Source organism: Cydia splendana, chromosome 19 (assembly GCF_910591565.1).
Source record: "Cydia splendana chromosome 19, ilCydSple1.2, whole genome shotgun sequence".
NCBI classification, from domain to species: domain Eukaryota; kingdom Metazoa; phylum Arthropoda; class Insecta; order Lepidoptera; family Tortricidae; genus Cydia; species Cydia splendana.
The window spans coordinates 10,938,952-10,966,921 of record NC_085978.1 but is presented as its reverse complement, the minus strand read 5'-3'; the positions used below and the strand labels follow the sequence as shown (position 1 = coordinate 10,966,921).

The 27,970-nt window shown below is 38.2% G+C and overlaps 4 protein-coding genes across 4 annotated transcripts; 3 read left to right on the top strand and 1 right to left on the bottom strand.

The window, feature by feature from the left end:
* The first annotated feature begins 1 nt into the window (after window position 1).
* LOC134800046 (eukaryotic translation initiation factor 3 subunit C) lies at window positions 2-10,799 on the top strand. Its single transcript, XM_063772499.1, has 10 exons — window positions 2-157; window positions 358-473; window positions 877-1,303; window positions 2,953-3,329; window positions 3,711-3,914; window positions 4,599-5,534; window positions 7,958-8,101; window positions 8,965-9,123; window positions 9,512-9,646; window positions 10,250-10,799. Exons 2-10 carry the CDS (start codon window positions 381-383, stop codon window positions 10,421-10,423), a joined length of 2,649 nt encoding a protein of 882 aa, XP_063628569.1. The 5' UTR covers window positions 2-157; window positions 358-380; the 3' UTR covers window positions 10,424-10,799.
* Window positions 10,800-11,254: 455 nt separating this feature from the next.
* On the top strand, window positions 11,255-13,767 carry LOC134800099 (ubiquitin-conjugating enzyme E2 L3). Its single transcript, XM_063772574.1, has 4 exons — window positions 11,255-11,477; window positions 11,688-11,783; window positions 12,000-12,186; window positions 12,467-13,767. The coding sequence occupies exons 1-4, from the start codon at window positions 11,451-11,453 to the stop codon at window positions 12,619-12,621; spliced, it is 465 nt and encodes a 154-aa protein (XP_063628644.1). The 5' UTR covers window positions 11,255-11,450; the 3' UTR covers window positions 12,622-13,767.
* Window positions 13,768-14,172: 405 nt separating this feature from the next.
* On the bottom strand, window positions 14,173-18,738 carry LOC134800062 (histone deacetylase 8-like). Its single transcript, XM_063772521.1, has 8 exons — window positions 18,594-18,738; window positions 18,301-18,490; window positions 17,858-17,999; window positions 17,560-17,666; window positions 16,777-16,969; window positions 15,814-15,986; window positions 14,425-14,625; window positions 14,173-14,348 (listed from the first exon to the last, which is right to left on the bottom strand). The coding sequence occupies exons 1-8, from the start codon at window positions 18,672-18,674 to the stop codon at window positions 14,173-14,175; spliced, it is 1,263 nt and encodes a 420-aa protein (XP_063628591.1). The 5' UTR covers window positions 18,675-18,738.
* A 260-nt stretch (window positions 18,739-18,998) lies between these two features.
* Window positions 18,999-27,716, top strand: LOC134800003 (histone-lysine N-methyltransferase Set8). Its single transcript, XM_063772439.1, has 6 exons — window positions 18,999-19,364; window positions 19,734-19,833; window positions 19,999-20,422; window positions 21,012-21,202; window positions 22,076-22,293; window positions 22,668-27,716. Exons 1-5 carry the CDS (start codon window positions 19,355-19,357, stop codon window positions 22,281-22,283), a joined length of 933 nt encoding a protein of 310 aa, XP_063628509.1. The 5' UTR covers window positions 18,999-19,354; the 3' UTR covers window positions 22,284-22,293; window positions 22,668-27,716.
* The last annotated feature ends 254 nt before the right edge of the window (window positions 27,717-27,970 follow it).

Genomic DNA, 27,970 nt, shown 5'->3' with positions numbered 1-27,970 from the left:
CTTTTTCTAATATAAACACCCTCTCTTTTTAGAGTGACGTGCGTCGTGGGCAAGCTGGACTGCCTCGACTTTCTCCTCTCTTTCAAAATATTTTCATGAAGCTACCACTCTTAACAAGTGCTTCTAACAGAAACAAGATAATATTTTTTTACCGAAGGTAAAAATCTACAATAAGACACCGGAAATCACTATTACAAAACCTAACCTAAAAGGGACGAGACAACACCTCATATTTGGCTATGTCGTGTTTAATTACTTCAATTTGTTGTTATTTCAATTATATTTAGATTACTATTTGATGTAAAAACGATATTCGATTATTGTTATTGTGATTATCAATGGTGAGTGGTGTTTCAGGTAAATAACGTAGACGATTCAAAATGAGTCGGTTTTTCGCGACTGGTACGGACTCCAGTGAGGAGAGCTCCAGCGAGGAAGATCAGGTAGTGCGCCCAGTGGCCCCCGTCTACACGGTAAGTTTCATTTTACTCGTTACCTTAGCCATTCTTTAAAACTATTCTCTGTATCATTATGTCAGTATACCTCTTTTCCCTTGTACCATTCTATTATATTATAGAAAATTTTATAATACCTATAAATAACTCCCTTAAACAAGGGCCAACAAGTTTCAAAGAAAGTTTTCATGCTTTGAAACCTGCAATATAATTGACTATCACTATCAGATAAGATTATGATGAAATATTTAACAGTTATTTATAAGTGGATTGGCCATTTATTGTGGATTATGATATATGATTCATGTCTATTGACCAGCAACCCCCCCATAACTTAATAGACATCTAAAAAAGAGGAGGCATTGAATTGTTATTTTCTTTTGCTGTATTTATAAAATAAAATGTTTAATTTAAATTTTAGTTCAGTGATGACGAGGAGGAAACAAAGCGCGTCGTACGCTCCATGAAAGAGAAGAGGTATGAAGAATTAGATGGGATCATCCACAATATTCGTAACCACCGCAAGATCAAAGACTTCTCGTCAGCTCTTGCTTCCTTTGAAGAGCTTCAGAAAGCTTACACACGCGCAGCTCCTGTTGTAGCGAAAGAGGAGAATGGCATTGCTCCACGGTTCTTTATCAGAGCCCTGGTGGAACTTGATGACTGGGTCGCCGGGGCCTGGGCGGACAGGGACAGCCGAAAGACTCTGTCCAAGGGCACCAGCAAAGCCCTGACCTCTTTGAGGCAAAAGCTCAGGAAGTACACTAAGGACTTTGAAGCTGAGATTAGCAAGTTCCGTGAGAATCCTGACTTGCCTGATGATAATGAGGAAGATGAGGAAAGAAAAGGTGGGTGTTTATGGTTTATTCTTATAATTCTAAAGAACCCCGCACAAAATGATCGGTAATAGCCGTTCGGTCGATTGGGCTGAAATTTTGTGAAATTATAGCCTCTAATACTCTGATCAACTGTGTGAAGTTGCAACTTTAATGAATGACTAGTTTTTAAAATATGACTATTTTTATGTTCAATATTTTTACTTACATATAATTCTTATTAGTTAACGTACACTGTAGCAACCTGGCTTATTATTATTTACGTGGCAATATCGAGATAAAAACATCATTCGAAGGTTCAAACTATCCTCACACCAAATTTCGTCCGGCTTCGTCCTAGTGTGAGCGTGGAGAACTAACAAACTCGTAAGTATGATTGAATTGATTATGTTTACAAAAAAAAAAAAAAATAGAGGGTATATTTATTTCTTGTCTCAAATGTATGAATCTTGTATTTGTAAATCTACCTTTAATGTAGTTTAGTCATGTAAGCCTGACCTGTAATTTATATTATAAATAAAATATGAGTATGAGTATGTAGCTACATTACGGTGCTAATCTGCACTAGTTACAATTAATTGATATCTGATTGGTTTTACAAGGCTACCTTTGTGCATTCAATGCATTAAGTATGGTATGAAGCGATCTTAATGATGGATACTTCACATTTTCTTCGTATCGGGCAAAACCTAAAAACCATAAGATTGATGTACCAAGGGTTCTTGCTCCACTTTTACACGTGCAATAATAGCCTAAGATTGGATCTTCACCTGTCCCGTTATTATGTTCTTCATCAAATGCAATCCACACATAATAAAAGGTTGCGTTTCGGAATCTTGATGTAGCCCTTATTTTAATAAATCCTGGCTCATTGACGTTTTGATCTAAATATGTCGAAAACTCGCTCGTCTTCGTCTGCCGCTGCTAAGTGCACAATTAATTGTAACTAGTACAGATTAGCACCGTAATGTAGCTACATACCTAGTAGTTAGTTATCCATGCTCACACTAGGACGGAGCCGGACCAAATTCGGTGTGAAGATAGTTTGAACCTTCGAATTATGTTTTTATCTCGATATTGCCACGCAAATAATAATAAGCCAGGTTGCTACAGTGTACGTTAACTAATAAGAATTATATGTAAGTAAAAAATATTCAACATAAAAATAGTCATATTTAAAAAACTAGTCATTAATTAATTTTGCAACTTCACACAGTTGATCAGAGCATTAGAGGCTATATTTTCACAAAATTTCAGCCAAATCGACCGAACGGCTATTACCGATTATTTTGTGCGGGGTTCTTTCTTGATTTGATTCATTCATTTGATTATTATGTTTGTTCAATTTGGTGTTGCATGGTCAATAAGTAGATAAGTAGCCATTTTTCAGTTTGTGTGTTTTAGAAGCACTGTTGTATGTTACAGTAACCCTCAAAAATTTACTCAATTACAGTCTTGTGTGTGTGATGTGCTCATTTGAATAAACAAAGTGCTGACATGTACCTATGAGGGATTTAACACAGAAATTTTAATTACTCAGCAAACAGTCTCAAATGCTAAGCAAGCATATACACTGCTTTATATAGGCTGCATTAAACTTTGGTGTGGAGAATCCTGATTTTTACAATGTCAATACAATTTCAATCGACTTGATATTCCAGATTCCTCGTCCGAAGATGAGTCAGAAGAAGAAAAGAAGCCAAAAGAGAAGGTGAAAGTCAGGCGCTCGCCCGAGCCGCCGCGCCGCCCGCCGCCCGAGGACGACGACTCCTCCGACTCCATGGACTGGGGCTCCAGCTCCGATAGTTCCAGCTCCAGCTCTGACGACGAGGCGCGCGGCGCCACCACTCTCCGTGACAAGTTCTTGAAGAAAACCACAGAGAGGGACGAGGATGAAGAGAAGGAGAAGAAGAAGAGTAGGAAGGGAAGGGATCGCGGAGCTAAGATTGGCAAGAAGGATCAGGCGGATGATGGCGGCGAGTGGGAGACTGTCAGGAAGGGCGCCGCTACGTCTGACAAGCCTAAGATGTTTGCTAAGGTGAGAGCATTTGTTTTATAAATTAATAAATATTATAGGACATTTTTACACGAATTGACTAAGCCCCATGGTAAGCTCGTGGACAACAACAACAACAACAGGTTTATTCAACTGTAGAACAGGTTACTAGAAGTTCAATTTATAACGAATTTTCGGATCTTATGTGATTTAATTAAGCAAACTTAACAGCGTCCGCTTCAGAGACGAACCACATCCCCACTGTCTTGGTTATACCATACTATACTGGAACGACAATGTTGCGCACACACCTAGCACCTTCACCAGCATCACAATTATCAGAAAAGAAGGAGCTCAGGCTCTATTAAAAGCCAATCTAAACACTCCTGTATTGAGGTATCTAATCCCTTTTGTCTGTTATAGGACAGCGACATCGACGCAGCCCTAGTAGTGAAGAAGCTCGGCGAGATCAGCGCCGCTAGAGGCCGCAAGCGCACCGACCGACGCGCGCAGCTCGAGCTCCTGCACGAACTTCGTACCGTTGCCCAGCAACATAACCTGGGCGACGCGTTGCAGCTCAAACTGCGCGCTGCTACTGTCGCTGCTCTCTTCGACTACAATCCCAAGGTTAGACTAAAACATGAGCTTAATTTATAGGCATACTAATATCAGGTGAACCCTTTTTAGGGGTCCGTGCCCAAAAGGTAAAAACGGGACCCTATTACTAAGACTTCGCTGCCCGTCTGTCTGTCCGTGTGTATGTCACCAGGCTGTATCTCATGAACTGTGATAGCTAGGCAGTTCAAATTTTCACAGATGATGTATTTCTGTTGCTGCTATAACTTATACTAAAAACAGAACAAAATATTTTTTTAAGTGGGGCTTCCATACGACATACGTGATTTTTTTTGCCGTTTTTGGCGTAATGGTACGGAACCTTTCGTGCGCGAGTCCGACTCGCACATGGCCGGTTTTTTTTATGATATAGGAGGCAAACGAACAGACGAATCACCTGATGGTAAGCGATTACCGATAACCGCCGCCCATGGACATCTGAATCACCACTTTCACTCTACAAACCCATGCCGAAAAGTCACGTGATATTAGTTATACCTACTAACTATAAATGATTAGGTACAGCAGACATTAATAACTCGACTACATTAATTTCATGGACCAATAGGATTTATTAATGACTAGTTTATCGTAATTGCGCATCAATGATCAGGAGAACACAACCTTGTGAGTTTCCTTTAATGTTTTTTACTCATAAATGATAACTACTTATACAATTTTACGTTTTACGTACAGGTGTCCGACGCCATGAAGCCTGAATACTGGTCGAAGCTCGTGGAGAACATCGACCACATGGTCACCCTACTCCTGGCCCACGAGGACATGGTCCTCAGCGAGTCCATCCTGGAAGAGAACGAGCAACTGGTCACCCCTCCGTACCGCGTCCGCGGCTGCCTGCTCACCGCCTTAGAGCGTCTTGACGACGAATTCACCAAGCTTCTTAAAGAGTGCGACCCTCACTCCAACGAGTACGTCGAGAGGCTGAAAGACGAAGTCCGCGTTTCAGCCTTAATCGACCGCGTATGCCTCGTCGTCGAGCGAGATGGAACGCCCCAGGAAATCTGCCGCGCGTACCTTCGTAAGATCGATCACTTGTACTACAAGTTCGACACGAGAGCTATGAGGAAAGACCTGCCTCCAGGCGAGGAAACTTCGATCAAGAAGATGGAGCGTCTCTGCAAGTACATCTACGCTCACGACGAGTCTGATCGTCTTCGTACTCGCGCCATCTTGTCCCATATGTACCACCATGCGCTCCATGATAACTGGTTCCAAGCCCGCGATTTGCTTCTCATGTCGCATCTTCAGGAAACTGTGCAGCATTCTGATCCTAGCACGCAGATTTTGTACAATCGTACGATGGCTAACTTAGGTCTTTGCGCGTTCCGCCGCGGCAACGTGAAGGAAGCTCACGGATGTTTGGCTGAGCTGATGATGACCGGCAAACCTAAGGAGTTGTTAGCTCAAGGGTTGCTGCCCCAGCGTCAGCACGAGCGCTCTAAAGAGCAGGAGAAGATCGAGAAGCAGCGTCAGATGCCGTTCCATATGCACATTAACCTGGAGTTGTTGGAGTGTGTGTACCTGGTGTCGGCCATGATGATCGAGATCCCGTACATGGCGGCGCACGAGTTCGACGCGCGCCGGCGTATGATCAGCAAGACATTCTACCAGGTATGTTGCAAGAGCTATGTACAATATTTAACTTATTTAATTAAGATACAACATATTTTGTTTTATTTTTTATCGCGCGACAATGTCAAAGCTTCAGTGTCAGTCAACGTTTCTTTTATATCTACTTAGGTGCCTAGAAATATATGCCGTTTAGACGACAACGGTTTCACTCACTTGAATTTTTAGTATGTTTTTAAATATGTATCACGAAAGTTTAATATCAATATATGCCTTCAAAAAATGCAATTCACATCGAGCAGCTATTCAAACCTAAGTTGAAATTAACTAGCTTTTCTAAAACAGTAAAATTGTTGACAAAATTGTCACTAAACGGTTGTCCAGTAGTGTATATTAGTGCAAACTTTTGCTACGTTGGCGTAAACCAGCGTAACAAAAGCTTGTAGATTCAAATCCTGCTCATAGTGAAAGGAAATAGATTTTTGTCGTTGTGCTCAATACATAACGAATGACACATCAGACGGTGGCGTAATACCCAGCTCATGCTCATGGAAAATTATCAAATGGAGGCCGGCGCTCATGTTCTCTCGGTCGAATTTAGGCCCCTTACAGGCCAGGGGCTCGTTGCATTTAGCCCGCTTTGCCACCTTATAGTTACTCCACTGATTTCAACACACACTTTACCTACGTCTTATCTTATCTTATCTTATTGTTTTCGGGGGCCCTTGCGGATACACTTCGACCCATAGGGATCTTTTGTGCAGTTACCCCCTAGAAGAGATCCGTCAACTACTCAAGAGCTTTTCCCACCATATCCATGTGTCGGATGATGGAGCTCATGGGTAGCAACTTTACCTACGTCACTTGTATAGTCTGTCAAACAACATAGTCAGTAGAATAAGTTTTTGGCAAAAATGACATTTTTGGTACAAGCTTTTGTCGCTGACTGTACTTTTCTTCCGACAGACAACTAATACCTACTCATCGAGACAATTCTAAAAACCCCTAACACAATTAGGTTGCGTTGTTTCATCACAGAGTTCCCATGGCCACCTCCTGTCTCCATCATCAGATCAGTTCGACAGTACCATATTATTGTATTGTCATCAGAACTACATACAGCTGCCAATTTTCATGACGCTACGATCCTTGGAAGATGGTTATAGTAGTTTATGTGACTGCTACATAATGAAAGGCATTAAAATACGAGTGTGGGTTTATGAAACGAATGAAATGAGTTTCATAATAGTATCACACGAGTGTTTTAATGCCTAATTATGTACAGTTACATACACTGCTTTATCTACACACATATTATAACCTTTCTATGATATATTCACTAACCTCATATTACAGCCGACATTGGGGCACTTTCCTCTCTGGCGGAACTCGCGGATATGAGATGGCGTCTCCGAAATATCTTTATCGCACATTTTACACGAAACTTTTGTTATAGTTACTTTAAAAACAACAAAACAAATTATGTTTTACTTACAAACTAATTAAAAGATAAACTGTACGTCAAATGGCGGCAAATGAAAACTTTTTTCACGCATGTCACGCATCCGTAGTTTTTTTTTTAATTCAAAGACAAACTAGAGTCGGGGTCGATTACCATATCGTCCGATACCAACTTACAAGCGAGATTTGTCAATATTGTATGCAATTGTCATTTGATTTCGAATAAAACGTCATCTCGACTGATATTAGAATAGGGGTCAAATCAAATTGCCTTTTTTTCCAGAGATGTTCGAAATTTGAATGTCATTACCAAATCGATTTTGATATAGTAATGAAGATATTACCACATTTTCACAGATAAGAAATTTGCTGTAACAAAACAGTTTATCGTAATGTGGGCCATTATTTACGGATTTTGAAGGTATCATAGAGTGTTTATGATATGTGTGTAGATAAAATTAGTTACCTTAGATTCCATTACAGTTAGTTACATACAGGTCGAGAGTTCCTATGGCCACCTCCTGTCTCCATCATCAGATCAGTTCGACAGTACCATATTATTGTATTGTCATCAGAACTACATACTGCTGCCAATTTTCATGACGCTATGATCCTTGGAAGATGGTTAAATTAGTTACCTTAGATTCCATTACATAGTTAGTTACATACAGGTCGACCTAATAAAAGCTTGTTAAAAAGCGAATTTCTTCTAAGGGACTATAACCCTTCGCGGCTACATTTATTTAATTTGCTGCTTCTTTCTACTGACGGAAATGGCTTGACAGACTATAACACAAGCATCTATCCTTGGAAGATGGTTAAATTAGTTACCTTAGATTCCATTACATAGTTAGTTACATACAGGTCGACCTAATAAAAGCTTGTTAAAAAGCGAATTTCTTCTAAGGGACTATAACCCTTCGAGGCTACATTTATTTAATTTGCTGCTTCTTTCTACTGACGGAAATAGCTTGACAGACTATAACACAAGCATCTGTGTTTAGAATCTGCGCGCCAGCGAGCGGCAGGCGCTGGTGGGGCCGCCGGAGTCGATGCGCGAGCACGCCGTGGCGGCCGCTCGCGCCATGCGCCGCGGCGACTGGCGCGCCTGCCTCGACTACATCGTCAACGAGAAGATGAACGCCAAGGTAAACTAACTCTTCTTGAAATAGGCTCTCAGATGTAGTGCATAATTATTTTCCATCGTATTTTCACGGAAACGTACGAACGTGTCTTACTATTTCAGCCAGACTCGGTACAAGAAGTACTGAGGTTGATTGAAGCAACATGACAAATACGAACGTTTCCGAGAAAATACGATGGAAAACAATTATGCACTACATCTGTACACTAAACTGCAAAACGTAATTCAAGACCAAAAAAAGTAAGACAATGTTGCAATAATTTGTTTGTAAAATAGTAAATTCCTTTTGATAAATAATCACGCTAAGATAATTTATTTATTAGTAATTTTACTCCTTCGGTTTAAAAAAGTTAGTAAAAAGTGGCAACATTTTCTTACCTTTTTGGTTTTGAATTACGTTTTGCAGTATACCTAGATGTATTTTGGTTTGATTAGCGAAGGATGGTATTCCATCTGTCCAATATCTTGGTCCAATGTGTATTTGCGTCCCACTTTGCTTAATGAGAGAGTTAGACGCAATGCACATTGGACAAAGAAATTAGACAGGTGGAATACCGCCCTTAGTTATACAAATTTCATACCTTATATAATTATTATACCAACAAAATATTGTAATAGTGCCTTTAATACGGTGATCGCTAACCTTGCGCGCCGGCGAAATAATCCTCGGGTTATATGAACAAAAAAAATAAGAGTACTAAAATAATAAGTAATATTTACTTTTTTAGTAATCGCTTTCTTCAATAGTTATTACTGAAAATACACAGTTGTATGAGACAGTTTTTTTTTTCTTATGTCTCAAAAACTAAACATGCGAAAGTACCCACGCTTTCCATTCCATTATGCCTAATTATGTTCTCATTCCAGGTGTGGGACCTGATGGTCGGCGCCGACAACGTGCGCGCCATGCTGGGCCGGCTCATCCGCGAGGAATCCCTCCGCACCTACTTGTTCACGTACGCCCACGTTTACGCCTCGCTGTCGCTCAAGTCGCTCGCCGACATGTTCGAGATGCCTCGCCAGAAGGTAAACTAATGATCGACGACGATGTTAGTAGCATTGTCTGTGTATCAATAGGTACAATTAAGTGTTTCGTGCGCGCCGGTATAACAACGGGTTGAATACGCGTTGGTAAAGTTGACGAAACATAAAGTAAGCCGATCTGGTTCAGCTTGTTCGAGAGATCGGCTCACTATATTTCGTCAACCTGTTGTCGATTCTACGGCGATACCGATGTTAGCTTCCTGGAGGAACAAGTCATGCCACTCCCGTTTACGTTATATTGACTAAATTCTACCAAGATGCCAATACCAATGACTTACGCGAAATGTCGTGTGCTCCTACAAAAAAAACAGTAGCAGTATCATGACTATTGTATTTTATTTATGTTGCAATGACATTAATATGTTTGTAGGTCCACTCTCTGGTCTCTAAAATGATCATCAACGAGGAGCTGCTGGCGTCGCTGGACGACCCCAGCGAGTGCGCCATCCTGCATCGCTCGGAGCCCACTCGTATGCAGGCGCTCGCTTTGCAGCTCGCCGACAAGGTACACCACATAATACGATTATATTGTAAGAAGACTTCAAGGTGCGTCCAGATCTGGAGAACGCCCTGCGAATGTGTCTGTTTATAAAAAAGTTACACGTTCGTTAGCAATTCGCGAATGGTCCCATAGCGATGCATTTGCGTGGGGACGCACTTTTATGTCAGGGTTGTCACAATCGCAACATGTAGTTAAAATTAGGACAGGAGTCACAGGAAGAGCTGTTCAGCGTCATTGTGACACAGAAATTTGTGACGGAGCTTTACTAAACCTACAGATCTAGAATGACGCTAAGCCCTATTTAGACGATGCGAGAACTTTCATTACATTGCTGTTTTTGATCGGTCGGTTGAATTGGACGTAACCAACAGTCCGCAATGCAACTAAAATCGCATGCGAGTTCACGCGCCGTCTAAATCAGCCCTTACGCTAAAAGATAATTAATGACTAAACGCTGCATTTCCAACACAACTTTTATCTTGACTAGTTTGACAGGATTTCGCACTTTATTGATAGTTTTTCAACATTAAGGTTGAAATAGCCCTAATAATCCCAGGCTACTCAGACAACAAATCATATATTAACTTTTATTCCATTACTTCCCAGGTCGGTAACCTCGTAGACTCGAACGAGCGTATTTTCGAGAAGCAAGGCTCGTTCTTCCAGCGCGGGGGCGCGGGCCGCGGCGACGGGCGGCAGCGCGAGCGCATGCGCGAGGGCGGCTGGAACCGCCGCACCCGCAACCGTCGCCGCGACGACGAGCGCTCGCACGACGAGTGAACGCAGCCTTAGTCGCTCTAGCCGACTTGGGGGGTCAACACACCGACCGACCAAATCCGACCATCAAACAAGTTGCATATGGCCGACATGTCGAACTAACGTCTATCGCATCGTCCGATTGGTCGATTGGTGCGTTTACTCTCTTACCTCCCGGGAGCCGATGCACATATACGGGGTAATTGCGCTTGAAAAAGTGCAATTACCCCGTAAAAATATTGCAAAGTGTATAAAGCCTGTGCTCGCGTGTTCGCTCCGTGTAACTAATGGTTAGACCGACCGTCAAAAGTTTTTAATTGGTTCCGTAAACTTCAATAGTCTGGTTTCAATCGCTCGCATTGTAATCGCAGTGTAATAAAATTATTAAATTTGTCACAAACTGTGTTTCATTATTTACCAATACACCCTTCTATGTAGGCATGTATAGGCTCTAGGACTTGGGCGCCAAAAACCCCAAAAAGAGTCCTCTGTCTCTATAAAAATAGTTTTATAGGAAAATTTGTAAAACAACGCCACCTAGCGAGACAATTTTTAAATAATTCCGACCATGAAAACGTTGCGTACATTTCCTATCCTCATTTCATAATAAGTACCTCAAAGATTTAATAGATGGCAGAACCAATGAAACGTTTAGTTAATGTACAGAAAATACATAGCTTCTTTTTATATATCCCTCTTCAAGCCAAAACATTGAAATAGCGTGAAAAAGAACACAGACGCATTATTGAATATTAACATTACAACAAACATTTATACACAATCGATTTATAGAAATCGAAACAAAACCGGTTTTTTGACGTAACGCCGCATGATTCATTCATAGTGTAATAAAACGCAAGTTTGTAATGGTGGAAGTGGTAGGCAGAATTTTCGTTTCGGGGCATTGACGTCGTTATTCTAGTTATTTTATGAAACTTGAGTAGTGCTGCTTAATTATGGTATTCATGCGGTTAACCAAATAAGGAATAATATTGTTTCTGGGAAAGCGTATACTCGTATAATCGCGACGTGATATTTGACAGATAGTACAATGGCTGCAACCAGGAGACTTCAAAAGGTGAGACATCGCTTTTACTCACACGGTATTGCTCAGTAGTTATCTAGAATTTTACTCCTAAGCTTTTCCGTGGGTCAGGTTTTAATTAAATTATGTAGCACCTCGCTGTTAAGAGTGATTTGATGTAAACATCAACTATGTCGAATTGGTTAAAAACGCTTAGAAATCGAGTTAGGAGTCTTACCAATGGTGCTGTTTCATTTGTTTCAGGAATTAAATGATATAAGACAATCGGGATTAAAATCGTTCAGGGACATCCAGGTAGATGAATCAAACATCCTGACATGGCAAGGATTAATTGTACCAGTAAGTATATGAAATATGAATTGCATGTACATGAATTTAAGTCTAATGAGAATTAGAGTGTAATCATTATTAAGGTGCTAAATTCAATTAAATTTAGAAACGGACTTGTAAACCATGTAATTGTTTAACATTGCTCAAGTGGTTTGTTATAAAAGTAAAATATCAAGGAATCATTTGATTTTGGTTTAAATTAAACTCTTTTGCTTTATTTTGTAGGATAACCCACCTTACAACAAAGGTGCTTTCCGGATTGAGATTAACTTCCCTGCTGAATACCCATTCAAGCCGCCCAAGATTAGCTTCAAGACAAAAATCTACCACCCCAACATAGATGAGAAAGGCCAGGTCTGTCTGCCAATCATCAGCGCTGAGAACTGGAAGCCAGCCACCAAGACTGATCAAGGTAGTTTAACTATATTTCATACTCTTTTATAGATTGGAATTTACAGAGCCTAGGCAAGTTAAAAAAACACACAGTTGTATATATAATGCCTGGGGATTCCCAGGAAATTTCAAGTACCTTCAATGTGTCACCCAAGTTCTTAACATTATCTTTTCATTCATTTCATACCATATATAGCAAATGCCTATTTTAAGAACTCCTTTCCCCAACTTATGGGACTGATATATACTGAGCCCTCAATACTGTATTTTATACTCATATGTATATTTTTTTATTTCAGTTATCCAAGCCTTAGTTGCTCTTGTCAATGATCCCGAACCAGAGCACCCGCTGCGCGCAGAGCTTGCCGAAGAATTCCTCAAAGACAGAAAGAAGTTTACGAAAAATGCAGAGGAGTCTACTAAGAAACATAGTGAGAAGCGGCCTTCAGACTAAGCTCATTGATTAGTCGGTTGTAGCTTGGATTAGCAGCAGTGGGCAAGTCATATTGCTGTTTACTGGTTTACCTCCATTTATTTATATTATTTACTAAGTTTTCCTGTCCCTGTTATGTTACCCTGAGAACTTGCATTTTGTAGTTATTAATAATACTGTGTCATTAACTTATTTAAGTCACAAGTCATTCATTTGAGAAGATAGCCTTATTAAAAGTATGTTTATATGTCAATATGCAACATACCAAGTCATGTCAACTATCAGGGGGCATGGCAGTGCCCCCGCCAAGTCGACCAAAACAAAGACGCATGGCCGTACCATCCTTTTCCCGAAGCAATTCAGGTGATAAACATTTCAGTAACACTGCTGTTAATTCAGCTACATCTTATCTTCTAGCATTGAAATAGCTTTTCACTACTATGTTGCTTGTAATAACGATTGTGCACAGATTTATAAACACTAAGCAATTAGTGACGCAATGGCGGAGATGAAAGCTTAAACTTAATGCTTAGTCTTAAATTAGAGGTTTGGAATTGTATTTAATAAGTCAGGTAACTGGAAAATTTATAATTATTTCAATACTTGTATATGTCTCAAAATAAGTATTGTAGTCAATTTGACCTTAAGAGACAATAAATCTATTTTTTCGTATTATTTCGTAAATCTTATGCTTGGTGTCTAAAATGAAAAATATGCAAGTGTTATGATCCTGTCAGGATTTGTATACATGTAAATATTTGCATTAGATGGTCAGAATTAAAAAATTGAAGCCAGAGAATTGAGCGAACAAAAGTTAAATGTTAAAGCTGTTTTCTTGATAGTAATATGCATTTTAAATGGTATTGATCAATGTTACTGAGAAGGCTTTGTTGGTTTTTTATATTTGTAACCTGTCTATTGGAAACCCTTTGGAAAATTGGTTGATTTTGAGGAATGCAGCTACCACCTGTCTCAACTGTTGTGTAGTGTCTCTACTGCATTGTGTAAGTAATATTGTTGGTCCTAAATGTTAAATGTGAATTTGATAGTGATCAGTCCTTGATATGTATTAGAATATTTTTTAAGTTGATATGTTACTGGATTACTACAACAGGTGTGCTGATCAGTTCAGTGAGAACTTTAAATATATATTTTTTCCGAATTAAAGCTGGTTTGTTTATTCAAAAATTCCATAGTGATATTGACGGTTGTTAAGGTTTAGCCGGGTCCACACCAGTGACGGATTTGCCCTAAGGCCAAGTAGGGCCCCGGGCCTAGGACGGCAAGATATTAGGGGCGGCAAAACTTTGACAAAAAATTCGCTGATGATGATAACAAGAAATAACTCAAAATGTAGTCAATAGGATGGGTGCTGAGAAAGAGGCGGCTACAGGGCCTAGGGCGGCAAAGACTGCAAATCCGCCACTGGTCCACACAAGAGTGCGCGCGAGGCAATTTCCTCGTGCACAAAACTGCCAGTGTAGACGTGCCTCGCGCGCGCCGTCTCGGTCGAGGCACGTCTACACTGGCCGTTTTGTGCATACAAAAACACTAATACTTATTTCTTATATTTTATTCCGTAAATGCATAGACGTCGTCAGCTGTCTTTTCTTCAGCATCTAATTTTGTTTTACTTGTTTTTTCGAATATTCTCCGATTTTGCCGGAATACTAAGTCGTTTTCTGAGGGTTTGTCAGATGCTTCCTTTGAGACACTATTTGCTTTTTGTAAATGTGTGCTTAAATTACCTGAAAATACAAAGATAAATAATCAGCTTAAAACAAATAAACGACTGATTAAGTAAAGAAGATAATATGGACGTACTCTGTATCCTCGCGACACATTCGTCCAAGTAAGTACTTTTATTGGCGTCCCTAGACAGCGTTGGTTGTATGGCCAGAGTATAGTCTGGCCCGTACTGCGGCCAGTACGTATGTTCCGGAATATTCTCGTCAAGCGATACTCCAGTCACAAAGGCCGTGAGACTCGTCCACAAACGAGCGGCGTTAGCGTGATTGTAGCCACCTGTAAAAAGTGCGAATCACATTAGGTACTTCCATTATTATTCCAACATAATTGTAAGGTACATACATGTATAGAAGATTGCATAAAATATTGCAAGTGTACGTAGAAAGGGCATTTTTTAACATGGCGCTATGAATAATATTCTGGAAGTAAATTCACGTTTTCAACAAACGTCGGAGTCTAGAGTCAGACCAAGAAAAGTCTGCAACGATTTTGATAGCATACGCAGTGTAAGTGTTATTTTAAACGTCAAACTTCTATGAAATTATGACGTGTGCTACTGCTATCAAAATCGTTGCGGACTTTTCTTGGTCTACAACTAATATGACTGCCATATTTCGGTCTGTTCTAAACTTTTTAATTAGCAATCGTTTAAAACTTTTTAACTTGTGATAAAAAAAAAAAAACAATTATTTGAGTTCGTACGCGTTATCGGGTTATTAGTCTGATAGCCTGTGTGAATCATAATGAAGGGTAGGTATTGCCCGCGAGCCAAACACCGCCGCGCCGTCTAGATAAGGGGAATACATCAACATAGCGGCGGCGTTTAGGGTGGTATTCCACGTGTTCAAAATTTCCTTGACACGCTCTTATTCTCTTAAGAATAAAGTCGCGTCAACATAATTTTAAACACCTCGCCAACTTCTGCTGCTGACTGTAGATGGCAAAATCCAGTCCCTCCGGTAACTTTATAGTGCAGTACTACAGCGCTATCTACCTCTACCACAATCAATAATCATCGATTCAGCATGGTCAGCCTCAGCCTCGAGGACGGCGCTTAGCACAGAACCCGCGCTCGGTGGCGTACTACTCCACCGCTATAGGAAATAGGGGTCACTGCAATGTTCTGCCGCCAGAGTGCAGCACTAGCGCCTCTAGTAAACCATAGAGTAACTTATACATACTGTGCCTTAAACTGTTTTTTACAGACAATAAAATATGACATTGATGCATCAAGGCGGTTTAACAAGGGCCTACCGGGAAACGCAAAAATCGAAATTTAGTTATCTGCCCCTTTATCGTTCGAATATAATAGAGAGGTTAGATAACGAAATTTCGATTTTCTTGTTTCGCGTTAGACCCCCAGATTATGATGGATTGTGGTAGTGGCGCCCCCTACGCAGAGTTTCGCGTAATATTCCCTATTGGAGGATATTGATGACAATCCTTAACATTGAGGATAATTACCTCCACCAAGCAGCATGGTCGGTCTCCCAGCCTCTAAGACAGTGCTCATGCACTTGCAGTACCCGCGCGCTGTGGTGCACGCGCCGCCGTGCGGGTCCAGCGCTAGAGCGTCTGCGCCGCACTGCACTACTATAGCGTCCGGGAAGAAACAGTCGAGTATTGATGCGAATACCCTGTATTGTAGAACACATATAGGTATTGAATTCATGTTCCAAATCAACACAGTCTTAATTTTACTATCCACTACTTCCCAAATTTCCCAATCATTATGGAAAGTGCTTTGGAAAGTGGTGAGTGCTTTTGAAGAAAAATATTCTCCTTAAAAAGCATCTGATCTGTAAAGAAATCCCAAGGTGATGTCTCCAATCCGCATTGGGATTGTGTTGGGACCAAAGCCTAAAACACTCTCGTACCAGAGTCCTATACCAAACAGTAACATATAGGCTACTGATGTTTTAAGATAAAAAAAAGTATACACATTTAATCTACAAGACAGAAGTAATGCCTTCAAATATTCAATACAGGGTGGCCAAAAAATAAGTGCATTCCCGTTGCCAGTGAGGTTTTGGGATTATACTGAGCAACTTTTATTATGGGACCAACCCCGAAAACGCGAAAAAAAACTTACCCTCCCATATAAATGGACCAGCCAAAATGTATGAAACAGCCAAATTTCCATATTCCAAAACCTCCCTGGCAACGGGAATGCACTTATTTTTTGGCCACCCTGTATAATTGAAAGATACCATTCAAAACTAAGGAGTGGTGTCTCCTTAACACTACGTTGTAAAACGAATACTTAAATAATTAAAAATTTTATTTAATTAACACATTCAACACCAAGAACCCAACTGTCGGGTACACTGTTCGTAGCGACTACGCGCTACATACGACGAAACCGTGGCTACGCGCTACGAGCGTAACCCGTAGCACTTAGTGGTATTGAATGTGTTAAAAACTTACTTTCCAAACACATATTCTAAAGTGTCATCAGAATAGAATGCATGTAGGGGCACATTGCAAGCATACCCCTTGCCTGCCAAGTTCCCAATGTCATCAATATCTCCTGTTCCGGGGTAGAACCCGGGCTCAAACTTGTGGATGGATAGTGTGAACACTGACTTGCTTAGGTTGTAGGCGTCTTGGACACCATTACCTGTTAAAAATATATAAGTTAGCTTTTGGTGGTATTTCTTGTTTAAGCATTAATATGCAATATGTCTATATGCAAATTAGACATATTGGATAAATAAAGGACATCAGTAAGTGTAATGGTTTATAGTCATCTGGAACCTAAAACTTAATTTTCATGTTACAGGCATATTGACTCCCGTACATACCGACGATGATGGGGCCAGGGCTATAACCGCGAAAATCGAAGTTCGCAAATTGCGGGCATTTTTCTCTGTCACTAATTACGCGTTCATTGGAGTAAAAGAGAAAGATCCCCGCAATTTGCGAATTTCGGTTTTCGCGGTAGCCCCTCAGTATACATGACTGTGGTGGTTACCCAGCTAAATGAAGCATTTCTATCTTCTAGTAATTCTTGCTAGCTACCTAGCTGTTGCTACAGGAATTACATTTATATTTATTACTTACTAACAAACAAGTGTGAAAGGGATGCACTGCATTTTTATCAAGACATTAACAGTGAGGTTGAATTTTACCTAATACCAATAGATGTGTTATAATAAGTATAATAGATACTTTATGTAGTACATAGAATTTACCTTCAACAATATTTACCATGATGTACATCTAAGTCTATGTACAGGACTTTTGGGAACTTTTCTCTCAGATATTCTATACCGAGTACTATGTCATTCACGTAGCAGAACCCTTCAGCACCATGTCTGGAAATTCATAAATTAATAATTTAAGAACTAAAAGAGATTGATAGAATTAAGGTAATTTAAGCTAGCCAACTGCTTTTTGGGAAATCTGGATTTAGCCAAGTTAATTGGTATCAAACAGATAAAAAAAGATGCAAAACAAGTTTGTATAGATATTTATGGACTCTTAATAATATGCTGTTGACTGATACCTATTGGCATGATGCCATCCTCCACACCAGTTTAAGACAGTTTTTGTTAAACCTAAAGTGAGGCACCGGGCCGCTGTGATGGTTCCTCCAGCTAGGGTTGACACCAATTCAGTCATTTTTGACACTGGTGGACAGTCATAACCTGTAGAGACAAAAGGCGTATTAATTAGCAAGCAAATTTATATAGGTACTTAAACAAAATACCTTTTGCAAATGCATGCAGCGAATGTTTCAGAGAAAATATTGACTAAAAATAACATTTAAAAGTTAATTAGTCAGTAAAAGTTCAACTCATAATTTATTCTTTACATACCTCTTATTTTATCTTCTTAACTTAACAATACTTTGAGCTAAAGTAAGTTAGATTAATACAATATACTTAACATAACACTCCATTTAGTCCATTATGGTAATTAGCATAAAAATACAAAAATGTAATTTACCAATGCCTAACTCTTCATCCTCATTAGTCGTCATATATTCGTCATCTATTTCTGTAAAGGTCTTTAAATGGTTTAAATATAAATCGGAATGAAATCTCTTCAAGTCTTCATCAACCGCTGGTTTGGATCGGACCACTTTAACGTGCTGTAGTAGACCATATGCTGTAATCAAGCTGTATACCATAGAAGCCTGAAAAGTAAAAATATAAGTTGTGCTTACAAAATAAATAGCGTAATAGAATCTACTGAATCTAAGATTATTTAGGTAAGCACGAAGTATAAAAACAACATACACGATCGGGTACAGCCGGAAGGCGATCACATTCTTGGATTAAATTTTCGTCCCATACGTAGCAAACGTTTTTAGAATTCATGTTTATTTCAATATCACACAAATTTTTCAAATCGGAAATAAATTATTCTATAAAAATAACAAACAAACACCACAACACGTCATATGAAAAGGCGGGAGCAATTTTTTTTTACAATTACTGCTAGTGTTACCAGTGATATAAATTATTTAAATTAGTTGATAGGTACAGCCTGCCTGTGCTTTATTCTAATACGTTTGACCAAATTAGACATGAATGATAAAGAACAGCTACCTTTATTTGGTTCGTCGCTATGAGCTTTTACATATTGTTTATGGTGAATACAATTTCATTTGATTTCATTGGTTAAAATTTCATTTCGATAGCCAATGAAAGAAAAGGTAATAGTAAAACGAAAACAAGCGTCCATTTTCTTTCTCCTGTAGCTTCTGTATCTTGAGTCAGTTTTTAAAAGAAATCTAATTATAATTCATAAATGGCGAAGACATAAAGCCATCCTAGAGTTTGAAGAAGTACATTGTAGGTAACAATATCTGCATGTTGCGCTCGTGACAAGAACCAGATGATGATTGATCACATGAAGATTTCCCGCGATCCTATCATGACAAGGTCTATTACCAAACATTCGTAACACGACGCTGCCTCAGCATTGCGTCTGATAAGACCAGTTCTCTGACGGTCTTTTCTGGTCTTTTTGTTGTGTCTGTAAATCTTTGAAGGACATGGTTCGAGGTTAGTATAGTTTTACATAACTATTAGAGGTCCAGGTTATTGTAGTCTAGCTTTGTTCACAGTATGCATCTAAAAATCTATTGGTGGCACTTATCAAAATAAAACATGATCAGCATCATGGGAACCTTGAGGTTATTTTGACTGTCTGCTTTTTTCTATTTCTCCTTGACATGAAATAAATATTTTTAACAATTATTTTTTAATTACATTTCTATATTATTCTCTTACCCTCTTCTAAAAATTATATAACTTTCTAGTTTTAATATTATAACCTTAAAGAAAATCTTAGAAATTATTTTTTCTCTGATGAAACCATATATTTTTTCTTCTGGATGGTTCTAGATAAAAACCTCCCGAATTGTGTTCCAGCCAATACTTTGGCCACCCAGGAGGGTGTAAAGACCCCTCATCGCATTGAGTTATGTGAGCACCAGCCTGTCAGACCTACCCGCACCTATAGAAAGCGCAGGTAACTGAGGCTTTATTATTATTTATTTAATAATCATAACTTATTATAACACTATTATACTATGCTAATAAAATTATTCTAGCCAGCTAGATTATTATTGACTGCATGAAATTCTTACATTTATAAATTATTATAATTATAATTAATTTCCATCCTATATTACAGGATCATAGCTGCCACACCCACTAAGACTGAGAATGTAGAAGTGAAATCTGAACCAAAAATAAAGAAAACTGATGTTAAATCTAAACCACTGAAAAATTGTAACGGGTTCACGAACATGACCAACGGACTCAGTGTGCGTTCCCGAGCAGCTCGGGCCGCCGCCCGTGCCGCAGAAAGCCACAAACTAACAGAATATTTTAAGGAAGAACTCAAGAGTCCTAAGGTGGAACGTCCACCAACACCCAAAGATATAGAAAAGACTGTCAAAGTAGAACCTAAAATCACAAATGGAGATTCAAATCATAAGCTAACGGAGTATTTCCCTGTGAGACGCAGTGTAAGGAAGACTTCAAAATGTGTGATGGCAGAGAAGATGAGAGATTTGGAACGGGCTGTGAGAGAACAGAGAGAAGATGGGCTGGCGGTGAGTATCTTTTTTATGATTATTCACATAGCCAATTTATTTAAATATTCTCTTAAAATCTGGATTATATCTAGATATCCTATTATATAGATTATAAATTGACTATTAGTGTAAAATATATGCATATTCATCTTTTATAAATCAAAAGTTAAATTTGTATTACAAAACACAGCCATTGCAAAACTTGGTAAAGGAATTACCATAATTACTGAAAAGCATAATTATTAGTAAGTATGTATCGTGTTTTATTCAGTTAAAACACCATAGGAAATGATATTAAGACAATGTGCTGTTCTAAATGAGCAATTGAGCACTTATCAGTGAATTAATTACTGCAAATGTAATACTGACCTATTTTTTTTAAGTTACTTTACTTCTCTTATCTTGTATCTTGACCAATAGATACTAAATATTTTATTGTGTATGAACGTCAGTAGTGAAAATTTACATTATCTGACCTCAATGTTTATTATCTCAGTCCACAAAAAAATGCAATCCATTATTACAGGACCAATGACTGTAAGGCAAATTTAACAAATGTATTATCTGTCTTCTTTTGACTTACTAAAGTTTGCATTCTTTGTCACAGGTGGCATATTTCGAAGGCAAAGGGCGCGGTATAATCGCGACGCGGCCCTTCTGCCGCGGCAGTTTCGTGGTGGAGTACTCGGGGGAGCTGGTGGGCGTGCAGGAGGCCCGCGAGCGCGAGCACATGTACGCGCAGGACCCGGAGGCCGGCTGCTATATGTACTACTTCAGACTGCAGGACCAACAGTATTGGTGAGTTATTTTAAGCTGCCATGGCTGGTGCACTACAAAAACGCATGATCACTGGGAGGGTAGAACAAAAGAGGAGCACAGGATATGCTCACAGTTCACAGTTGATCGATACCGTTAAAAAAGTTATCAGGAATTCACTACAATTGTCCCTCTTCTATCTAGAGAGCAAGATACGATTGACAATTCCATTTTAAACATTTTGGGCCCTTAAAGATTCGCCAATATAATAGTCAGAAGGAAGAAGGAGACCTAGATTTGCTATGGTGAAAGTAGTTGTAGTTGTGATATAGATACTTTTGTAATATAAAGGCTGTAAACATTGTAATATTTAGAAAAAAAACTAGGTTTAGATGTGGAGCCGAAGGATAAAGGTCATACTGTAAAGTTTACTATGGAGGATACACCTGGTATAGGTACTCGTGGGCTTGATTTCCGCAACTCGACGTCATATTATTGCGCCTATTTTGCGTGGATACACTTAGCATAGGAATAAACTTATATAAACATTGTGTGGGAGTCTTTAAAAGTCATGAAAATGTTAGGGAAACTCCAGATAATGTGAAACATTTAGGTGACCTTTATTCCTACACAATTCGTAATTTGTTTGAACAACGTGATTAAACTTGACAAGACCGCATTAAATTAATCAATAAATGTATAAAAATGTCTGCCTTTAATCATTATCATTCATAACGACGGGACTAAATCGCGTAAAATTTGGTTTTATAAATTTTTAAACTTAATTTTACGCGATTAAGTCCCGTCTTTGTGAATAATAGTGAGTAAAAATCGTGAAAGTTTAAATCAGTGCCTTTAATCATCTCTTTTTTTGACTAAGTGAAAAACAGATTGTAATCAACTTGACCTTTCCAGTATCGACGCAACAGCAGAATCCGGCCGCCTCGGTCGCCTAGTGAACCACTCGCGCACCGGCAACCTGCACACGAAGGCGCTGTGGGTGGACCGGCCGCGGCTGGTGCTGCTGGCCGCGCAGGACATCGCGCCCGGCGAGGAGCTCACCTACGACTACGGCGACCGCTCCAAGGAGTCGCTGCAGCACCACCCCTGGCTCGCGCTCTGACGTGTGACCGGTGAGTCTGACAGTACATTGTATAGTACAAAATTTGATGGGCACATTATGAATGGAATTTATTCAATAAGTGGCCATGCACTTGAGCAGCTGGGTGTGCAAGTACCTCATCTTCCTGATGCTACATATAGTCAGCTAAATTACAAATCTCTTAATTAACTCCATTTCAAGAAGGTAATGAACTTGCGACTTTAGCCCACAATACTCAAAATTCCACACTTCTTTAACTTCATAAGATACTACTACTATTCTGGAAAAAAGGGAAACATCTAAGGAAAACCAATATCAGTACTTAAGATATATCATAAAATTTCTAAATATCTAATGATACAGTTATTATTTACTTATTTATTTACACAGTATACTCTATTACAGGTATGTTTCCAGAAATCTCCGGTGGACTACTGAACGTTATTTATTAATTTAGCTTAATTGTGAAGTTTTCTGTTATGACGCTTTGTTTGAAGTTGGACATAATTCAATGTTGTTAAGTATTAAGAATTTAAGACGAGTGGCCTAACTACCTGAATTGACGAGTTTAGAATCTACGCTGGATGTCTTTGCTAAATGATGGTGGTTAATGGCTTTGAATGTTTAATAAACTGATATTTTACGAACAGACATACCAGCATGGAGGTTTCTAACTCATAATGAGTTTTACATACAGTGGGCTATGAAAAAAAATGAAGCACGATTTTAAAGAAGCAAAGAAGCATTTGGTTTACTAGAAAAATAAGTTGCATAAATAGTATCAATTCTTATTGCATAGGTCTTAAACATAAATCAACATTTACATCAAATACTTCAGTAACGAATATTTTTTGGCACTAACTTGCCTTAAGTATTTTCTCATCTTTTTAAACGAAAGGAATGAAAAGAATTTGTAGCAACATATATTTCTAGTAAACTACTGCGTTCGAATAAAATGCAAGTACAAATAGATATTGCGTTTTAAGTGAAATTTTATGACCGATGTCCAAAGGAATAATGATGACTTTGAAACATGGAAAGACGTCACTGTCTTATGGTGCCTTCACGAGAGGCCTGAAGACTGGGCCCTTTACTGACCGAAATGTGCGAGCGCCGTCGACACTAAAGTTGACTAGATGGTCCTTGATATACCACTTGCTTTGATGCGAGAAATTACCGTAAAACGCAAAGCAAACGCAAAGTTGATTGCATTAAATTGTAGTGTGGGAAAATGGATAGTTTGATAGATACCTATTTTTGACGCAAAACGCTACGCGTCTGTGCATTCGCCTAAATCCGAGTCTTAATTCCTGTTCTGCGTACATTTAACTAACCTGATTGTGGCATTAGTTAAGTTTCTGTTTCCGGGTATTATATCATCGCCCACACTTAACTGTCCATCGGTGGACCTTATGCCTTTTTTAATAAGGATCAACGATGTAGCGTATGTAGGCGAAAAGTTGTAATTTCGTTTTTGACTGTCACCTTGTATTCCTAAATTACGGACACGCAACTAACTCGAATAGTGTTGTATTTATCATAGTTTTAAGTTATTATTAATTTGAACATTGGAAAGACGCATGGTTGTAAAATTTGCTCAGTGTATTAATGACATACATTTTCGAACCCATCATCAATATGTAAGAATGGAAAGCTCTATCTTCATACATTTAAAAGAAATAGTTAATTTGCCCACCGAACACATACATTACGTTCATCGCAGTTACTGATTGGAGCCACATTAATTCATTATTTAAATTATTAAAATCCAGGGTGATTCAGCTATTCTAGAAAATCAAAAATAAATCCTAAAGTTATAAGTGTTATAACTTCATGATCGATTTTTTGCTGGCAAATTTAAATCTTTGAGAGTTGAGGGGTAGAAGCAAACAATATTAAGAGTTTCACTGCTACTTTTTGCACATAAAGGCTTGTTCCTAGTAGTCTATCAAGTCCCTTAAAGACATGAGTGACTTTCTGGCACCACAAGACCTCCACTATGCTATTTAAACATTATAATTTTTGGCACGCCCTGGATATAGATCTCCCTGCATTTTCTTTATTATAAAAACATACAAAGAGTACATTTGCGAGACTTGTAGTGATCATAAGCGTACGTGTGATAGAGACTGTGTCCCGATTAGAGAAAGTAAGAGAAGAAGTTTGAAAGAAATTGAGAAATTTGAGAATATAAAGGAAATGTCCTCGAGCGTCAACGATTTACCAAGACTGAATTGAACGTTTAAAAAGTAATTTCTAAACGATTTTTTTACACGAAAATCGTTGACTCTCGCAATTTGATACACGACAGTTAGAGAAATTTTAATGTTAAGAAAATTTTTATATGTCACTTAGAGTAATTATTTGTAAGTTAGAACCGGTGGGTGGCCCTAATCACCAAACGTTTAGATATTTATGACGTCCTTGTATCGCCTATCGTTCACCAGTAATGTAAGGTAAAGCATCTTAGCGCTTTGTTTCTCGTACATTAATTTTGAAATTTTTCATTTTGCAATGACATTCACAATATATCACTGCCAGAAATAGGTAAGTCTTGATTGGTTTGGTGTTTGTAAGAATCTTATGAATTTCATTATTTCGTGTGACCAAATTCATAAGGTAAATAGGTCATTGATCCCATTCGCCGGGTGTCCATACCTTTTGTGATTTCCTAAGTTATAGGATTATACATTATTTTAAATCTTTGGGTGGAACCTGTCCAATGTCATTACGTATCACTGTCTCATTAAGCAAAATGTGAGACAAAATACACATTGGACAGATGGAATACCAGCCTTTAGCTATAGAACCTGTCAATCTATTAAGTTTAAATACCATTTGTTTTAGACTCAAGGTCAAATGTAACCCAGCATTGGTTCCGCATGCCAGTTAAGCGTTTAATGCATATGTCCACAATGGAGTGTCAATGACCTTTGAGTCTACACGGAGCTTGAACTACTGGTCGACCTTCGGATTACGAATAGTATTTCAACTACTTATCGTGCACTTGATTTCTAACATTTTCATGATATAGGCTGCTCCCTAATGGGGCTCCCTTTGTTTGAAATAAAGTTTTAAGTCATAATGTATTGTTTGTCGTATTATCATTAGTCCTAATTCTAAAACCGTTAACTTTTCAGGATTTTCGGAAGGTTATTCTATAGATAGATTAGCTTTGTTTTATGGCAATCCTGAAAAGTTACGCGTTTCTGAAAAAAAAAACCAAATTATGACTAACGAAAATGCGGACAAACAATACATTATGATTATGACTTAAAACTTTATGGGAAACAACAGAGACCCAGGCTAATGTTGCTGGACAGTAACCTTGGACTAAATATAAACTCTTGTTATTACAGTGTCAGCAGAAGAAAAGAAATGGTTATGTGGGTGAGCTTTTCAAAGTAAAATTAATATACCTTTATTGTTAAGAAAACAAGAGCTTGTTAATGTTATTTTTTGGACAACTCGCCCGTTTAGATCGATACTTCTGCTGCTGATTGTGCTTAGAGACTAGAAAAAAAACATATAATTTTCATACATGGGTTTTAAGATATTTTGAGAGCGAGGTCAACGAGCTATACAAAATATAGCTATTTGACTGAAACCTCGCAGTGCCGCCATCTACATTTTTTAGATCTGACAAAAATTCAAATGACGTCTAATTTAAAAAATAATAATCATTACAATTCTTATACCAGTTCAGCAACATCACATCGCTATAATAGTATTGCTTTCGTAGTTCCTACTCCTGTATACTTAATACTAACGCCTCGTGTGATTCTAACCCTAGTTAATTGACATACTTCTAAAGCCTAATGATATCTAATAAAGTGAAAGTCTATTGAGACTAGACATGAATTATTAGAACCGTTGTGTGGTAGGTTATTTTGGGACTAATGAAACAAACATCGGTATACGACTGAAGCTAGTTATAATAATTATGAAAAAAAAATGCAGTTGGTCTGCAGTTCCCATACAAATTGCAGTCGGGTTGCAGTCCGTCTGTATCGGCCCTTAGCTTTCTTGTTAGTTGATACAATGATTGTTTCAATATGTTTGAAGGTGCTACCAACCAAATGGTGTTTTAAAATGTCTCCGCATAATTTTACATACTAATAACTCTAGGTTAATTATATTAAATATTTTAAATAGATTAATATATTCCGTTCAAATTCAAATATGTAATGCATTTTGTATTAAGTATAACCCGTAACTGATAGAGGGGTAGCACTGAACACTGTTAACCGCGGTTTGGTTAGAGTTAGTATGATTTTTTTGATGTAGCTACTTTTGCAGAATTATGCCTCGAATACACAAGCTAAGCCGCTTGACTAAACTACTGACGCCAAGTTTTATAGTCTTTAGACTTAGTCGCATTCACGTGGCTTTCTCATGTAATTGTATCTTACACCTATCTGGGAGAACATTAACTAGCTTTAAGTACTTTTATATCCAATTATAACATAGACAATTAACTTTTTTTTTACATGTGTAAAATGAGAATCAAATTGATAACAAAAATAAAGCGTAAAATCATCTAGTTAAGCTTAATGCTGAAACTGTAATGTCTAGACTAGAGTTAAATTTTGACTTTGGACTGAAGTTTTTTACTAAAATCAGTCTTATGGTCTGGGTTAATGGGTTTATAGCTAAGATAAAATTTGGTTTGACGTTCACTACTATCCTGCAGCAATTCAAAACGCCCCAAACTCGCTTATTATTGTTATATGATTTAAAAAAACGTTCAAATATGTAGTTACTAGAATAATACACATTATTCATATTCTGTAATAAACCATGAAATATTGGAGGATGGCAAACTTTCGAATTTTAGACCTTTTTAGTTTTGTGTATAATTTACAATACAACAAGCTATCACATTACTAGATTACCTAATTTGCGAAGTTTTGTCGCCAAATTACCTAATTAGTAATCATGTTAAAATGGACTATTTTTGTATAATGAATAGATTTTTTAGACCACCTCAAGCTAAGATCACCCAAGACAAAATAAACACAGAAGTTAGGGTTCGATTACACATTACACGAATTACGTAGCGAAGGACTAAGATAAGTCGAAACCTACGTCAGTCAAATGGAAAAGGCTACTGTAATCGTGCCTTTATTTTTGTCTGTAGAATAATGTTTTCTTGAACAATATTTAATTTACAGAAGTGTTTCTTACTTTTTAACATAGATGTAATTTATTTAATATATGAATTGTTTTTGTCAAGGGCAGTTTATTACGAGGCTGGTATTTGTTTGTTAATGAATATGAGATGAAACAAATGCCGATTGGATATTACATTTTACATTTAGCAACAGTATTGTTATGGTTAATTTCCTACTTAGCGGTGTTATGAGACTTATTTATTTTGGAATAAGGGCACCGTGCACTGCCCAAATAATAATCAGTAGTGATTGAGTGAAATATAAAAATAATGAACTTTGATTTCATGTGTTTTATTTATTATCTCCCAATCATTCATTGTATTAGAGAATTCAGGTAACAAGCAAAACTCACTATGCTAAAAGTGTTAAAAATACTGTTATGAAATTGTAGTGAGTTTCGGTTGTCAACTGACTGAAAATTTGCGTAATATATGCACCAGTGTTATTAACCTTTTGAACTCCACGGACGGCAATTGAGATCAACGCAAAATCGTGACAACGACGCCAAAGACGGCATTTGACGTCAATCGTTTT

Bases quoted from the DNA above. Each gene is read 5' to 3' on its own strand.
- LOC134800046 (XM_063772499.1), top strand. From the start codon at position 381: ATGAGTCGGTTTTTCGCGACTGGTACGGACTCCAGTGAGGAGAGCTCC. The intron at 3,330-3,710 runs GTGAGAGCATTT...TGTCTGTTATAG, and splicing joins AGCCTAAGATGTTTGCTAAG to GACAGCGACATCGACGCAGC. The intron at 3,915-4,598 runs GTTAGACTAAAA...TTTTACGTACAG, and splicing joins TCTTCGACTACAATCCCAAG to GTGTCCGACGCCATGAAGCC.
- LOC134800099 (XM_063772574.1), top strand. From the start codon at position 11,451: ATGGCTGCAACCAGGAGACTTCAAAAG. The intron at 11,478-11,687 runs GTGAGACATCGC...CATTTGTTTCAG, and splicing joins CAACCAGGAGACTTCAAAAG to GAATTAAATGATATAAGACA. The intron at 12,187-12,466 runs GTAGTTTAACTA...TTTTTATTTCAG, and splicing joins AGCCACCAAGACTGATCAAG to TTATCCAAGCCTTAGTTGCT.
- LOC134800062 (XM_063772521.1), bottom strand. From the start codon at position 18,674: ATGAATTCTAAAAACGTTTGCTACGTATGGGACGAAAATTTAATCCAA. The intron at 18,491-18,593 runs GTATGTTGTTTT...TTTACTTTTCAG, and splicing joins TTCCGGCTGTACCCGATCGT to GCTTCTATGGTATACAGCTT. The intron at 14,349-14,424 runs GTACGTCCATAT...TTGTATTTTCAG, and splicing joins ATGTGTCGCGAGGATACAGA to GTAATTTAAGCACACATTTA.
- LOC134800003 (XM_063772439.1), top strand. The intron at 20,423-21,011 runs GTGAGTATCTTT...TCTTTGTCACAG, and splicing joins AGAGAGAAGATGGGCTGGCG to GTGGCATATTTCGAAGGCAA. The intron at 21,203-22,075 runs GTGAGTTATTTT...TGACCTTTCCAG, and splicing joins CTGCAGGACCAACAGTATTG to TATCGACGCAACAGCAGAAT.